Consider the following 18,292-nt stretch of genomic DNA (forward strand, 5'->3'; position numbering starts at 1 on the left):
TAGCTTATAAACAACAGAAATGTACTTCTCACAGGTGTGGGAGCTGGAAGTCCAAGATCAGGTTCAGTACCTAGTGAAGGCCCGCTTTCTGGTATCTAGATGGTGCCTTCTCATGTGATAGAAGGGGCTAGGGATCTCTCTGGAGCCTCTCAGTACTCATCCCATTCAGGAGGGCTCTAATGTCATGAGCTCAGCACCTCCCAAAGGCCTCACCTTCTAATATCATACTGGGGATTAGCATTTCAACATATTTGGGAGGAGACACAAACATTCAGACCAGAGCGTAAAGGCAGCTGTAGAATCAGGAATCTGCCTGCAAAGGAAGGAGGCTTTGCTCTGGCTGCAGCCTCAAGAGCCACGTGGCCTCTGCCAGAACCCACACCAGCAAGAGAGGTGCCTCGAATCCTGTCTCCTGCACCACCTAGCACAGTGCCAATTTCAACTTCTACGTGAATGCGTGGAATTCATGACACCTAAGTCCCATGCAGGGCCCTAGCTGCAAGGAAATCTCGCAACAATGATTTTTATCTTTGTAACTTCAATATAGGCAGGCACATTCAGGGATTAGGATGGATGTTGCATGAACCAATATGGCTGCACACACCAATACATTGATATGTTTTTCCCTAAACAAATACAATTAATAGCATAAATATTAGTGCACACAATTACTTTCCTTGCTCTTTTTTCCTGCCACTTAATATAAGTGTATCTATTGGCAAATTTTTCAAATCAATACAGTGTCTTTTTATCGTTGCATAATAACCCTCTATAAATTGCGTTATAGTTAAATTAGTCTCCTTTTGATAGATTTTTTTTAGGTTGTTTCTACTCTTTTGCTATTACATACAACTCTACTATAGGTAACCTTGTATGTATGTATATATGTGTGCCTTATATATGTTATCTATTGACCCAATAGATATAGTGTATCTATTGACCCAATAGATACGATGTGTCTGTTGACCCAATAGCTATACTAGCCTATGTACAAAACTTTACATATATATGATATATATGTATATCTGTGAATACACACAGGTACACACACAAGTACACTTTATCTATGAATACACACACAAACACACACATGTATAATTTTAAGAAGATTTCATTTTAATTTACACATCTCTTGCTAGGACTAAGCTTAATCGTCTTTTGTGTGAACTTTCTACCCATAATCTTTGCTCAATTTTTCTTGAGGTGTTTTTTTTCATTTCTTTAAGTATCTGTGAAAGCCCTTCCCCTGCCTTTTATAGAAATCAATCCTTTAATTTGCAAATATATTTTTCCAATTATCAATTGGAATTGGAATTCCAGTTATCCAATTTTTTTTGGTGGTGGTTCTATACCATAAAGAAATGTTTTATTTCAAAATAGTATAAATTATTAATCTTTAAAAATTTTTTTAAATGTTTTTATTTATTTTTGAAAGATAAACAGACAGACAGACAGACTAAGAGTGAGGAGGGGCAGAGAGGGAGACACAGAACCCGAAGCAGGCTCCAGGCTCCGCGCTGTCAGCACAGAACCTGATGTGGGGCCCTAACGTGAACTGCGAGATCATGACCTGAGCCGAAGTCAGATGCTCAACCGACTGGGCCACCCGGGCTACATTATTAATCTTTTCTTTGATAACTTCTGGATTTATATCAGAAAGATCTAGTCCCTACTCTAAGACTATAAGTGTGTTCTCCCACAGACTTTTAATAATTTATGGAAACCTATTTGGAATATGTAAAAAATGACAAATGGATACACATTTAGTTTTTCCAGATGGCTGCCTTATTTCTGTACTTTTTATTCATTTCCTATTGCTCTGTTCTATTCAGGCTTCAACACCACACTGTTTTAATTATCATAGCCTTATATTTAATATCTATTAGGATGAGTCTCCACTCACTAATCTTTCTTATCGAAATTGTTTGTCTTTTATGACTTTTATTTTTTTTACTTTGGAAGCAGCTTGCCTAGTTAAAAAAAGTTCTCTTGTGTTTTTATGAGCTGCATTACATTTAGGCATTAACTTAGGAATAACTTACATTTCTATGTTATCGGTCATCTTAACCAAGAATATTACATGTCCTATATTTTTTACTTCAAGTCTTTTTGTTTTTTAGTCCCTTAGGAGTACTTTAACATTTTCTTCCAACAGATCTTGTATGTTTCTTGTTAGGTTTATTTCTAAATAGTTAAACTTTTTATTGGCACTGTAAAATGTTTTCATCAAATTTCTACTGGTTGTTGTTTTTGTGTATGGAGGCTATTGATGACTCTCTATTACTTTATTATCTTCCAATTGTTTTTTCCACTTGATTTTTCGTAAACAAAGTCTGGGTCAGTACACGTTTTCTGTAAAGGGACTGATAGTAAATATTTTAGGCTTTGTCGTCTCTGTTGCAAGCAGTCAACTCTGCTACCGTGATGTGAAAGGCACCACAGGCAGGATGTAAACGAATGGACGTGGCTGTGTTCCACTGACACTTAGTTATGGACACTGATGTTTGAATTTCATAAAACTTTGACATGTCACAAAATATTCTTCTTCTGCTTTTTTTCAGCCACTTAAAAGTATGAAAACCATTCTTAGCTCATGGGCCATACATTAACATGGATAGGCCTGATTTGGCCCATGAACTATAGTTTGACAACCCCTGGAAAAGGTGAATAGAAGTCTCCTACTATTACTATCATTTTATCTCTTGTCTTATAGCTATAGTATTTTTTTTAATTGTTGCAACTGTTACTTAAGGTATGAATATTCTATTTAAATTATATATATATATATATATATATATATATATATATATATATAAAGTTTATTTATTTCTTTTGAGAGTGAGAACACAAGCAGGGGAGGAACAGAGAGAGAGGGAGAGAGAGAATTCCAAGCAGGCTCTGCACTGTTAGCACACAGCCTGATACAGGGCTTGAACTCACAAACTTCAAGATTGTGACCTGAGCAGAAACCAAGAATTGGATGCCTAACTGACTGAGCTACCTTTATTGTGGATTAGACTGAGCCACCTCATATCTTTATTGTGAAGTAGACCCTGTAACATTATAAAGTCTCCACTTTTGTTGCACTTGGTGCTTTTTGGCCAGAATGCTAGCTTATCTGATAGTAGGTTCACAAATGTTCCTTTTGTTTGTTTGTTTACATTTTTCTAGGACACATTTGCCCATTCTTTTATTTTCAACCTTTCTCAATAATCTTATTTTAAATATGCCTCTTAAATAGAACACAGAATTGGGTTTTCTTTGTTTTAAAACTTGATCGTTGTTTTTTTTTTAGCAATAGGCAACTGGCTAAACAATTTTAACTAATTGACATGAAAGGTAACTTTGGCATTATTTTGTATCATTTTACAAGATGTATGTAATAATTTTTTTTTTCAACGTTTATTTTTATTTTTGGGACAGAGAGAGACAGAGCATGAACGGGGGAGGGGCAGAGAGAGAGGGAGACACAGAATCGGGAACAGGCTCCAGGCTCTGAGCCATCAGCCCAGAGCCTGACGCGGGGCTCGAACTCACGGACCGCGAGATCGTGACCTGGCTGAAGTCGGACGCTTAACCGACTGCGCCACCCAGGCGCCCCAAGATGTATGTAATAAATTAGGAAAAAAACAATAAAATAAAGTTGTAATTTCAGGAAAAAAAACCAATAAACTATTAGCAAAGTTATTTAGGAAAATTACAGTAAAAAAAGAACCCCACAAATGATAAATGATAAGACAAAAGTAATCACTGATATGGAGAAATTAAATTATTAGAGTTTTTTTGTTTCGCTCTAAGCAAATAAATTTGAAAAACTTTGTAAAATTTATAATTTTGGAGAAAAATGTAATTTACTTCAAATTTCCTTCAAATTACATTAAATAACAATTAGGCAAATCTATTATTATAGAAGAAATAAAGTTACATTAGAAATTAAGACTGACAGGGATATATAATCTTTATGTAGTAATTAGTAATATGTAATAACCCCTTTTGGGAATTAATCAGGCAAAAGCTGTTAAAATGGTAAACACCATCTTTGACCCACTAATCTCAATTTGGGAATCTATACTATAGAAATAAAAATCTTTGTGTTATATGAACAAAAGAAAAGAAATTAAGACTGAAAAATTAAAGTTTATTGATTATTTTTCTATTTATATTTTTTTAATATATGAAATTTATTGTCAAATTGGTTTCCATACAACACCCAGTGCTCAACCCAAAAGATGCCCTCTTCAATACCCATCATATTGATTAATTTTAAAAGAATAGTAATAAATCCATTGCAAGTTAGCATGAAGAACACTAAAAATCTCTTTAGTGTCTGGCATAATTAAAGATAGCTAGACTCTTACACCTACTTCTGCAGTCAGTCTGTTATAGGGTAATATTTTGGTTGAAATATGTGAAGAAAACTTAGCCTCACACAGATATGTAGACAGAAAATGGAGGATTATTTTAGGAGCCTTTTCAGATAATTGTGGATATTCTTCTTTGGTCCCAAACCAACCCTGGGTAAGTGGTAGTTTCTTAAAGGTTAGTTCCGATGTAGACTCTGAAGCAGTATCACTGAACTCTTTGTACCCTGTTACATTAAAACACATGAGTCTTTCAGTTTGAATGGATCTTTTACTCAGGCATGATTTTGTTACATCGTGTATTAGACACTTGGAAGATAGTGACTCCTGGGTTATGTAGAACTTCCAAATGTTGGTGCAATTCACTGGACAATTTTTAAAAATCAAAATTTTAAAATATCACCACCATTCATATGAGAAAAGTCTAAGCACTGGGAAGCCCATGGTGGCATATACAAATTTTCCAAACTCTCTGTTTTTACTGAAAATTTTGAATTTTATCATTGGCAGCAAATACTGTCAGTTGTTTTCCTTGAAGACCTACTACTTTTATTTGTGAGAAAGCGTTTGCCACATACTTAAGTCTGAAAGCAGTTTGTCTCCTCAGTTGTTCAGTGGGTGGGCTGCAGGGGTGGGGGGTGGAGCAGTGCATTCCGTTTGCAACTTAATCACAGAAGTGCTTTTCCTCAAGACAGCCATTGCGCTTCAGTATGAAGCAGAAATATTTGATGTGTGTTTCCCATGTTATCACACAGAATGTGAAAAAGACAGGTACTCGGGGTCAGTAGTTAATAACGTTAATTTTACTGCTTTATCAGGGATATTCTTAAGTGAAACTGGCACTTTAATTAACTTGTTCATTTTACAATGAGTGCGTGGCAATGAAAAATGCAAGAACTACTAGTACGTTTGGTGTCACTGCCTTCCTAGGTTCGTGCTAAGGCACTGCCGTTTTATTTACTGTTGCTTTTGCACTGTCAGTGCAAACATCAACACGGTTATTCCAGGATCAACCACTGGATTCAGAAAGACTATTCAACACTGCACATTTCACTTGCATTACTGCTCATCATTCAGGTACAAGGAGATCTTTGAACAGTGGGTGCCGATGCTGTCAAATATAACCAAAACTACATGTCCAGCAATGTCTGTAGATTTGAGTATGTGCAAGGCAAAAGTACAACTGTGCAGAGGAGATGTTAATAGAGTCTTCATGTTTGCAGCGACATCTATTATTTGTTTGTTTGTTTGTTTGTTTATTTATTTTGAGAGAGAACGAGAGGGGAGCAGAGGGGGAGAGAGAATCTGAAGCAGGCTCTATGCTCAGCATGGGGCCTGATGCAGGGCTCGGTCTCAGGACCATGAGTTCATGACCTCAGCCCAAATCAAGAGTCAGATGCTTAACTGACTGAGTCACCCAGGAGCCCCTGCAGCTACATCTTTAATTCAGCAAGTCATTTTATTACTGGAAAGTGCTAGAATTTGTTTACTGACTTTTCAACCAGTGGAGATTGTTGCAAACAGGACGTTTTGGTCTTAGACTTCAGGACATGTATTCAACTGTGACAACTTATTAGTCTGTAGGCTTTGTGTGCATTTCTGTAGCCAGCACAATATGATAACCTACTCTATATGATGCTTCACTGATTTTTTCATTTGTAGTTTGAAAAGCTATGACAAAGAATTTTTTTGACTTTTAAAGAGCTTACTACATACACGTTCAAAGTTTTGTTCCTTTTTCTTTAAACTGTGAACCATGGGTCTTAAGATGCCTCAACTTAGCAGGCACCATAATACTGTTTTAAAAATGTGCACCTCACTATCAAGAAGCATGCATTGCTATTTCTTTCTGAGATTTATATCTCGGTGTTATCCTCTGTCTCCATTGCATCCTCTACTTGGTGACAGCTACTTTGGGCATGATTCCATACAACTTGTGGTTTCGGGTTTTAGCTCTTCCCTGATTTACTGAAAATAGAATCTGTGTTTTTGTTACCTGTGTTTTGTGTTGTTTGGGATGATTTCCAGGAGAAGGATACATGCCAATAGTATAAGGACACATTTGCTGGAAGTCACCACAAAATTATTTTATTGTATTATAACATAAATATGGAAAATGACACAAATCATGAAGATACAACTTGATTCAACATCCTAAAGGAAATACCTATACAACCATCATGGGTCAAAAATAGAACAAATCCAATAATCCAGAAGTCTACATCATCCCCCCTACCATTGCCTACCAACCCTCTTTTTTTCCAGCTTTACTAAGATATAATTGACATGTAACATTGTGTAAGTTTAATGTATACCATGTAATGATTTATACATGTACACATTATGGATGATTACCACAGTAAGGTTAACACATCTTAACCTTCCTGCTTTCTAATTTATAACAGATGGATTAGTTTTGCCAGCTTTTGATTCTGTGTAAGTGAAATTATATAGTCTATATTCTTCTGTATCTGTCTTCTTTTGTTCAACACTATATTTGTGTAGTTCATTCTTGATGGACATAATAACAATTCATTATCCATTCTACTGTTGATAAACATTTGGGGGTTATCATGAACAATGCTTCCATGAATATGCTTGTACATTACATTTTTGTGCACAAAGCACACATTTAAAAATTTTCTTAATTAATTAATTAATTAAATTTAGTTTGTTTATTTTTGAGAGAGAGAATGAGAGACAAAGTGCAAGCGGGGGAGGGGCAGAGAAAGAGGGAGACACAGAATCCAAAGCAGGCTCCAGGCTCTGAGCTGTCTGCACAGAGCCCAATACGGGGCTCAAACTCATGAACTGCGAGATCATGACCAGAGCCAAAGTCAGGCACTTAACTGACTGAACCAGCCAGGCATCCCTGTACACATTTTTATGTATATACCAAGGAGTAGAACTGCTGGTTAATAGATATGTATTTTTTCAACTTTAGTGAATACTACCAAGAAGTTTCCCAAAAGGGTTTGAATTTGAAGTTTACCCTGATGACTACAATTGTAGGGCACTATTATATATAGTATTGGCTTTTGCTTAGTCTTTTTGGGAACTCCTTATTCAAGAATAATGCCCAGTTTCCGTGGGGGTTTTCAGTCTTTCTTTTTAGAAATATGGAGAGATTCTGGATGACCATTTTATAGATTATACGTATTGCAAATATCTTTTACCCCTCCTGTGTTTTGCCTTTTCATTCTGCTAGTGGTATCTTTTGATTATACAAAGTTCATAACTTTAATGTTGTCCAATTTATAGATGTTTTCTTTTATGGTTTCTACTTTATGTGTTCAGTTTTAGAAATCTTTTTATTTGCAAAAATTATAAAGATACCCTCCTATCTTAACCATCTTTTTTTAATTTACTTTTCACATATAGATCTGTAATTCACCTAGAATATATTATTGTGTATGGTGTGAGGCCAAAGTCAAGATTAATTTTTTTTCCATATGATATACAATTAACCCAGAATCATGTATTGAGGAGACAAACCTTCTTCACGACATTGCTGCATCACATCTGTTGTAAATCAAGCGCCCAAATATGTGGAGTGAGAGAGAAAGGGAGAGGGAAAGGCAGAAAGAGAGCAAGTTGAGAGAATCAGTATGTTCTTATATTTATTTCATCAAAGAAATAAATATAAGAATATTTTGCAAGACCAAAAGGAGAGACGAGGGTTCACACCAAAAAGGCGTTCTATGTTCCAAAAGCAGTGTGAATGAAAAGATCTAGGCCTAGATGCAAAATGAAATTTTAAATCACCACAAATAATGAGGAGTTTATTAAAACATTACAGAATAGGGAAGATAGTCAAATACAGAGTAATAAACAGCTGACTAGCATCGGGCTTTGCACCAGCAATGACAGATACTAGAAAGCAGTAGAACAAAGCCTTTATAGATTTTAGGAAAAATTAGCTGGATAGTCAGTCAAGCATGAGGGCCTTGTAAGGACTCAAATGGTAGGCGCCCCTCTTTTGGGGAACTTTTTAAAAGTAAGTTACTAGCAAGTGTACCTTAGCACACAAGGTTGCAAACAAAATTTTATGTGAGATAGAAAAAAAAGAAGGAAGGAAGGCAGGAAAGAAGGAAGAAGGAAATGGGGATTAGAGAAAGGTTTACATAGTACTTCAAAAGTACTGAGAATATTCTGTTTGATAAACTGGGTGGTAAGTACATGGGGGTTCATCTTATTATTCAAGAAAACATACATAGACCATTAACCATAAAAAATTCTGTTCATCTTTCCTCCCTTCCTTCCCAGAGGCAACCACAACCCTAATAAAATACTAATATATATACATATACATATATATATATATATATATATATATATATATATATATATATATCTGTGTGTGTGTGTACATAAATAATACAAAATATTTCATTGGGTTTTTTTCAAATGTATGCACATGGTAGTATACTTGGTATACATTGTGAAGACAAACCCCAGGAGCACCCTCATCACGCCCATTTTAAAGATGAGAAGATTAAAACCCAGGAAGTCAAAAACCCAGAGAGACCTAAGGAACAGAGAGGGTCAAATCACACAGTAGTGAGAAGTACATCTGGAACTTGAACTGAGATACTACATGATACTTTCTGCTCTATCAATCTAATTCATTCATTTTTCATGCCATCAAATGAATAGACTTCTGTTTATTTTTCCAAATTTCCATTTTTTTTGATATTACAACAATGTTGTCATGAATGTCTTACACAAGAGTCCTCGTACACTCACATGAGTATCCGCATTTTCAGTTGTAATAGATCCTGCCAAACTGCTTTCCCAAGAAGTTGCCCTCACAAGTAGTATATAAGAATCCTGGTTTCCTCACACCGTTATCAATATTTATTATTTCAGATTTTAATATCTATCAACTACCGAGGGAGAGATGGGAAATGGTATTTCACTTTAATTTGCATTTTTCTGATTTTTAGTGATGTTAAAATTTTGGCTGTTTGAGTCTCCTTTTCTAGGAGTTGACTGCTGAAATTCTTTGCCCACTTTTCTGTTGGACTCTTTGATTTTTTTTTTAATTGATTGGTGCAAGGTGCTATACATATTTGAGAAAAAAAACAGATCATTTTTAAAATGTTTATTTATTTATTTTGGGAGAGAGAGAGAGAAAACTGTGTGTGTGTGTGTGCATGTACATGCATGCACGTGCCACATAGGGGCAGCGAGACAGGGAGAGAGAAAAAAGAATCCCAAGCAGGCTCTGCATTGTCAGCTGAGAGCCCAAAGAGGGCTCGATCTCATGAACTATGATATGACCTGAACCAAAACCAAGAGTGGGACACTTAACTGACTGAGCCACTCAGGTGTCCCAAGAAAAAACAATTCATACATGTTATAAATATTTTTTCTCAGTCAATGGTTTGTCTTGTAACTTTGCATTTGGTGTCTTTTATGATACAAAAATGTTTTTTTAATGGGAATGTAGTCCCACGTGTCAATCTTTCCTTAATGGGTTCTGCTTTTTTTTTTTTTTACATATGGTTATTTTTCAAGGAAAGCATAGTATTTGTCTTAAAAACTTTTTTCACTTATTATTATTATTATTATTATTATTATTATTATTATTTACTTGCAGATAACTACCAAGTGGTGTTCCAGACTGCCTGTACATTTTCTTATCAAAATGATGGCATGTGTGACAACACAGATGCTAGAAAAAAGACTCCGACTAAAGTGGATATTACGTGGATTCTTCTACTGCGCTACTATATTCATCTGCAAAGGATTAATAATATGAGCAAATTGCTAGGTGGGTTTTTGATGTGTTAAAAAAGAACACATTCCTTTCCAGTTCTTGTTCAAGTCATGTTTCTTAGAATTATAAAGTACTTTTGACATCTTTTTGAGTGAACTCTCATCAGAAGATGAAAATTTTAGCGGATCTTAAGCTGGGATACACAGATCTTTGGGCAGAATAGTATTCCAATGTAACTGACTTCCTTTGACATTCTATGTATTTTATTTATTTGATGTATTTAAAAATATTATTATAAAGAGGCATCCAGGGGCTTCCCAAGAGTGCCAATGTGGCCCATGGCTCACAACAGTCGAGAATCAGAGTGATAGTAATGTGACAGCTTAGAAAATGAACACGATAAAATTTTGGCTTTAAGGAGAGAATGTTCCCGTATTCAGTATGTACAAGAGAAGAGATTCATGCTTCAGATAGGATACTTAACTTCATTGCACTGTTTTGTTTAGGTTTTTTGTTGTTGTTGTTGTATCATCTAATGCTGTCAGAAGAGCATCCAGAAAAAACTGGTATAATCTACTTCACGTCAGTCCTTATTGTGTTTGTGACAATGTATGTTGTGTTTTTTCTGTGGCAATGACATTGGTGATTTAGTGTTGTTCATCAGCACAAACGGGCGGAAAAGACAATTTGACCCATGTCAGGGCCCAGGGATGGAGGAGCCAGCAGAGCAAATAGGCTGCCTCGGAGTGTCTAAGCACAGTTATCAGGGACTAGCAGTGGGATAGAAAAGCACCCAGGAAGTGTCAGGGGAGTGCATCACGAGAGGGGCAAGAGGAAGAGAAGTTCAGTGACAAAGGATGCTGAAGTGAGCCAGTGCAGCACACCCTGGCAACGCCTGCCCCACATCAGCCCGGCTCACCTCTGAATTCACCTGCTGGCCCTTGCCACATCAAGCACCCACATTTTACTGCTTTTCTGCTCTGGGCTTTTTCTGAACCTACTGAGACTCGCCCAGCCCACTATCAGGACAGCCCAGAGTGCCGGGGATTCCGCACGTCTGGGAGTAACCTTCAACTAATGAGGTAGGGAATGGTAGCAACCGTTCCAGCTTCCCAGTCCCAGACAATTCTACATGTTATTTTCCAGAAGGCCCTCAGCAGGACTGAGCCCTCATTGTCCACAGCTGCAGCCCATTCATTAACTTACTCTCATTGGCTCTTTTCTCCATCACACTTTGTTTGTTCTTTCACTTATGCTCCTTGAGATCACTTGTCAAATAAATTGCACACAACTCAATTCTTGCTTTAAGATCTGTTTTTGAAGTGAGTCCCAAAGAAGACAACTAGATAGAATGTTTTCGCATTGTCAAGCCTTAGAACTTCAAGCAATATCCTCACACCCTTCTGAGATTTTCTTTCATTCCTGTGGCAAGAAGCAATTCCATTAGCATGTAAGCTTAAAAGTGGAGGAATTACATTGGCAGTCACTAGCTGAGGTGATGTGATTTCCAGGGATAGTGGCTAATGAGCAAATACCAACAATACTGAGACTATTGTGTTATCTAATGCGACTCTACATTATTTTTCTTCCCTAAGCATCTCCAAAGCCAGGATCTGGAATTTCTTTGCCAGATGATACACTTCTCACATCCCTTTTCAACTCTGGGCTGATATTGCGCCAAAAGGAAATGCATTTTTTCCTTAAAAGATTTTTACAGCTGTATTCTTCCTCTTGTATTGATGAATTTCCAAAAGAACTATGTCAAGGAGTGGAAACTACATTTTTCTCAGAAAAAACCTTATATAATTCAGTCAAGGTACTGTTTTCAAACATTATGTATTTTTATAAAACTTCTTGGAATCACTGTTATATTTCTGAAGGAAGCACATTTGAGAAAGTTTAAGTGGACACAGTGTATTGTAAATTTCCAATATGTATTTGTGAAATGAATAAAGTAAGTCATTTGCATAGAATTCTTCCAAACAAAAAATATCAGTCATTTATTTTCAATTATCTTGACTTTGGACTTCACCATATAGTGCTTCCATTTTTGTGATTATACACTTGCCCGTACCAGACATGTCCATATGTCTGTCCCAGAGAAGTGACCTGAAAGTGTTATTTCTTCCAAATTGAGAACCTAAAGTAAAGCTAGGTTATTGGGTAGACAATAATAATTTTTTAAAGTTTATTTATTTATTTTGAGAGAGAGAGAGAGAATGGGGTAGGGGCAGGGAGAGAGGGAGAGAGAATCCTAGGCAGGCTCTGCACTGTCATAGTGGAGCCCAATATGGGCTCAAACCCACAAACCATGAGAATATGACCTGAGCCAAAACCAAGAGGTAGATGCTTAACCAACTAAGCCACCCAGGCACCCCCAGGGGAGGATTTTTTAAATTAGTTTCCAGATACTGGGGTATTGGCATGCCCAATACTCAACACCCCTGTTTCCTCCCAGATTATAAATCACTTGAAAAATAAAAGAGTAAGAGCTTGAGATTAAAAAATACCTATTCTTATGAGTCATAAAGTTGATATTGTTGGATGTGGTTCATATTTACTGGTAAGTGGCCTTCCTAATAGTGAATAGGAAAGTAGACAGATTTTACCAATCCAGCTACATTTGTTTGTTTGGTTGGTTGATTTGGTCGTTACAGGCCCCCTTAAAATCTGTGTGGACACATACCCCTTTAAAATCTGTTGCATGAAGGAGCAGAGAACATTCACTCCCTATAAACCATTCTCTCCCAAGAAGAACCAGCATAACTGTGCATATCCAAAATTTCTTTTTTCCCAAATTCACCAGTCAAGTAGCTCTCCAGGGGAGGAGAGTGACAGGAGGCAGAAAGGCCAGGAACATACTGTTAATGTCCGGCCCTCTGCAGGGAAGGAAGCAACAGGAGTGGGATGAAATCATTTCCATCGAACACCAGATCCTGCTTCACCCCTCGGTAAACTGTGACTACATTTGAGGATTACTGCCATGTGTCCCAGATGCCTCCGGTGTTTTGGCATAGAAGGCAGAGAATGAGAAGGTTGAGAACTACAGTTTTAGTGAATGTGTTCTTGTGAATATTTTGTAAGAGTCTGGAAAATAATAGGTGTGGCTTCTTAAATATTTTCTGAAAGGGGCTCTACTTGAGTACTTTACCAGTAAGGGCAGCCCACAAGTTCCCATTTCCTAAGCATGATGCTCCAAGCATACAACCTTGAATACATTGTAAGTACATGTGACCTGTCTAATGGCAGCAGTGTTATCAAAGATTGTTGTACCCTGTTTGCTTTTCTTTCTTTTTTTTTTTAAATATAATTAGTGTAACATTCTCCCAGAATAATCAGCTCTGGAGATCATTGTCACTTGCCTGACAGGTGCAAGCCACCTAATCATGTGTTCGTTTCACTGGGGTAGACAGCTAACGAGCATAGAGCCTTTGGATTTAAAAAAAAATAAACTGCAAGCTTGGCTGATTTTTATAATAGCATTTTTGAGCTTTTAATCACTCAGGAGGCTATTTCAATCAAACTCTTCCCATAATTTGATACTTAATCCTGCTTTCCTCCCCCCAAAAAGTAGGTATCTTTCCAGAGTGATCATCGCTAGGTGACATGCTTCTCAGTTGTACGTGTCTACATGTTGTGAGGTCTACTGACACTTTGTGATGGCAAAACAAAGGTGCCAAACAAATTACATTAAAAATTCCAAGAAAAAAGAATATGATTAAAATTATGCACAATGCTAAGTTATTCACATTTAGACTGTGTGGTAAGGTCAAATATTTGACTAGTAAAGTGATTTGTTGTTTACGGGACTGTGGCAAACAAGAGTTCTCCTGATAGGGCTTTCGTTCCTTTCAAAGAAAAGATCAGACATATCAAAAATATTCAGTGTATAGTCCACCAGTTAGCATATATAATTAATTCCATTAGCAACTAGATTTTATTTTTTAAAGATAATGGAAAATTAAATGCCTATTTTGACATTGACTTTTGTTATAGTTTACCATTATTAGACCATCATGTTGGTAAATGCTATGTATTGAAACAGTAAATATTGCTTATTAGTTTTCTCTGTTTAGTTATTAAATATGAATTCTTTGCTAAAATAGTTGTCTATTAAATAGTTGTACCTCTGAAGAGTACTCAGATATGAAAAAAATATGAGAAATTATTTTTTGAAACAATTACTTACCTAATTTTTTGGTGAACTGCCTGACAGAATTAATGTTAGTTTAGCACTTTTAAATGATTATTCAAACTTAACAGTCTTCTTTATTGGTCATTTTGGTCATGCTTTTAGTATCATAGTGCCAATAGGTGAGGATTCTGGCTTATAATATCCTTTTATGATAGTCTCTAGACATTTCTGAAAAGTTTGCATCTTTAATATTACCTTTCAGTCATGACATATTTTTTCTTTTATCAGTAGACAACTTGAAAGGTCAGTGTCTTTATTTCTCTTTTTATTTTATTTTGAAGACTTTCATTGACAGTCTTATATCTTGAATAAGCTCATAAATAATGGGAAGTACAAAGCCTTATGGAAATACCAGGCATTTCTTACTGCCTACTGACATGTTCCTCTTGGTCAACAAGCCTTAAGATACTTTAGACGTCAAAAGTTAAGTAGAATGATTGCTTCCCAGCTACCATGCTATCACCTTGGGTGAAACAAGTTAATTTTGAAAATAGTCTGCACTCCATTAAAGAGGGTCCTTTTTATATTTGAGGTGTTATTATCACTAATATGTCTCTGGCTAGACTATTATTTTTTTTTAGTAGCAACTCCGCTACTTCCAAAAAAAAAAGAAATAATTTATGATATTGCCAATTGCATTCTCCACATTCATCTTCCTTGAAAACTCCTGTTTCAGGAGTTTCATCAAAGAAGGTAGGCCCAGATTCACCAAGACTGAATTTACAAATCAGCCACATTCGTGTAAAGAGAGAATGAGAGCAATTGATTTTATTTTACAGTAAAAACTGTCTTATTTTGCATATGGTATTATAGAAGAAAATGCTATTGGAAAGTAGATATTAAGTTATAATCACACGCTCAGTTTATTCACCACTGAATAGATGAGAAAAGTAGATGTTCTAAGAATCTAAGGTGATCTTGAGACTGAAATGATAGTATTGACATTTTCCTCTCTAGATCTTTCCTTGGGGAGACTCACCAAAAATGGAAGACATTTGTTGAGTCCCATAGGTTTTGAAGCATATTTTTCTGTAGGAGAATCTTTTCTGTGGTAATTAAGGACAGTATTTGTTTGTTCGTTTAACATTTTTATTTTTAAGTAATCTCTACACTCAATATGGGGTTTGAACTTAAAACTCAGAGATCAAGAGTCACATCCTCTACCAATGAGCCAGCCAGGCACCACTCAGGGGCAGTTTTAAAGGCTACAGCCATAACAAACTAAGACAACTCCCAGAGTTTTATAACGTAGCCAATACTGAATGGGTTTTGAATGAGTGTTTTAAATATTAAATGCATTTTTTACCAACAATTAAACTGTTTTTGATTGTTCCCTAGTTATGTCATGACAGTGCTCTATACTCTGATTCATCATTAAAGCTCTCTGCCAGCCCATCTTCAGGAGATGTGTCATCAGATATGAATATACAAGATTTAAACAAAGAACTTTGCTTTCAATGGTACATTCCTCCTCTAGAAAGACCCCCAAAGGAAACAGAACCTATGGTATGTAATACAATCACAAAACTAACTCTTATATTTAGATATAGAGTTTAACTTGACCATTATAACTTGAAAGTGGAGAACATCCTCTTGTCATATAGATGAAAATATACAGGAATATGGAATCTGTATTGTCTAGTAGAATGGATCTGAAAATAAGAAATCAGGAAAGTCTGATTCAAGTTGATCATTTTCTTTTTCCTGATTTTCAAGGGAAACTTTCAAGTGTGTCACCATAATATATAATGTTTAACTTTTTTTGTAGTCATTCCTTATCACATTAAGGAAATTTTTTTCTACTGCCCACTTCGCTAAGAATTTTTATCATGAATCTTTTACTGCATCTGTAAAGATGATTTTATGATTTTTCTCTTTTAATATATTAATTGATTTTTAAAAAGTTTTTTTCCATTTTATTTATTTGAGAGCAAGCGAGCAGGGGAGAGGGATAAAGTGGGAGAGAGGGAGAATCTCAAACAGGCTGCACACTCAGCACATTGCCCGACACCGGGCTCAATCCCAACACACTGAGATCATAACCTGAGCTGAAATCGAGAGTTGGAAGTTCAACTAACTGACCCACCCAGGTGCCCCAATTGATTTTTTAAATGTTAAATCAATCTTGTGTTCCTAAGATAAACTCGAATTGGTCTTGTATTAATTTTACTGGATTCAGTTTGTTAATGTTTCGTGTTGGATTTTTGCCACTGTTTAAGAGCAATATTGGGCTACAAATTTTCCTTTTTATACTGTCTTTGTCAGATATTTTTTGTAACAAGATTTTTTTAGACTCATAAAGTGAGTTGATAAATATAATCATGTTTTTCTATTCTCTGGTGACATTTCTGTAAGTTTGGAGTAAACTTTTCTCCTCAAATATTTGGTAAGAACTCATCAGTAAAGCCATCTGGTCCTAGTGGTTTGTTTCTTTGTGAGCAAATATAAAACTAGTAATATTATTCTATGGATACCATAGTTGGCATCAGTTCTGATTGGGTCACTATTGTTCTAATGGTTTGTGCTTGTGTCAAACCAAGTTTTAAATATCTGACTATCATCCCTGTTTATAGAACATTAGGGTTATTTCTTCTTGAGTCAAGTTTAAGTTGCTTTTTCTAGAAACTTTTTCATCTTATTTAAAACTTCTCTCATACTTTTAATCTCCCTGATGTATTTGTATTGAAGTGTGTGTCTTTTCATTTCTTACAGTAGTGGTTTGTGTATTTTACTTGATCATTGTCACCAGAGGTCCCTCATAAGTTAATTTTGTTTCAGTAATCATATCTTTCTTCTACTTGTTTTTGGTATGTGTGTATGTGGCGGGTTATATTCTTTTTCTAACTTTTGACTTCTTGAGGTAAATGTCTGGCTTAATATTCAGTCCTTTCTTTCCTAATGTATGTATTTTAAGACTATGAGTTTCTCTAAACATTGCTTTGGTTTCACCCCACAAGTTTTTTTTTAATGTTTATTTTTGAGAGATAGAGTTGGGGAGCAAGTGGGAGAGGGTCAGAGAGAGAGAGGGAGACACAGAATCTGAAGCAGGCTCCAGGCTCTGAGCTATCAGTACAGAGCCCAATGCAGGGCTCGAACTCACGAATGACAAGATCATGACCTAGGCCAAAGTCAGATGCTTAACCAACTGAGCCACCCCGGTGCCCCTCACAAGTTTTTATTATAGTATTATCATTATCATATGGTTAAAAATTTTTTTTAAGTTTTCATTATGATTTATTCTTTGGCTCATTTCGTGGGCCATTTCAACATGTGTTTCTTATATTCCAAACTATATGGAGCTTGTATATATTATATCAGAAAATTATCTTTTGCTTTTATTCTTAGGTTATGTTGTTCTGTGATAATAAAAAATGCTCTTTATGATTGATATTGTTCAAACCTGCTTTTTTTCCTCCAGGAAAGGATTTATTGTGTAAATATTCCGTTGCTCTTAAAAGGAATGTGCAGTCCTCAGTTGCTGAGGCAGTTCATGTATATGTACACTAGGTCGGTTTGGTTAGTCTTGTTCAAATCTCTATTCTTGTTTGTTTGCCTTTAATTTTAAAAAGTCAATTATTAAAAGAAGTGTGTTTAAGTCTCTCCCAGTGATCATCATTGTTTAATCTTTCCTTGTAGTTCTGTCAAATTTTGCTCTCTATAATTGAAACTGTGGTCTTAGTACAATCAGATTAACCGTTGTATCTTCTTGGTGAATTGAGCATTTTATCATTTTGAAATGACTCGTGGGCTTTTTGTAATAATGTTTTTTTCCTCATAAAGTATGCTTTGTCTGATATTACTAAAGGACAATGACTTTCTTGTGGTTATTATTTTCACAGTATATATTTTCCAAACTTTTGCTTTCAACCCTTTTGTGTGCTTGTGTTTTAATTGTGTTTTTATCAAAGGCATGCACTTGGATATTTTCGTATATAGTCTGATAACATTGTATTTTGACTGGGGAATTTAATACATTTATATTTAATGTATATTAAGTGTATATTTGGTTTCAAA

General features: G+C 35.7%; 1 protein-coding gene across 1 annotated transcript in view; it reads left to right on the top strand.

The window, feature by feature from the left end:
* Positions 1 to 18,292, top strand: part of CFAP54 (cilia and flagella associated protein 54) — a 296,556-nt gene that overhangs the window by 230,726 nt on the left and 47,538 nt on the right. Inside the window, 3 exon segments of the mRNA XM_043562207.1 lie at positions 9,964 to 10,137; positions 11,679 to 11,899; positions 15,617 to 15,784. Coding sequence (XP_043418142.1) covers positions 9,964 to 10,137; positions 11,679 to 11,899; positions 15,617 to 15,784 — 563 coding nt within the window.

The sequence above is a fragment of the Prionailurus bengalensis genome, chromosome B4, assembly GCF_016509475.1.
Source record: "Prionailurus bengalensis isolate Pbe53 chromosome B4, Fcat_Pben_1.1_paternal_pri, whole genome shotgun sequence".
Lineage (NCBI taxonomy): Eukaryota > Metazoa > Chordata > Mammalia > Carnivora > Felidae > Prionailurus > Prionailurus bengalensis.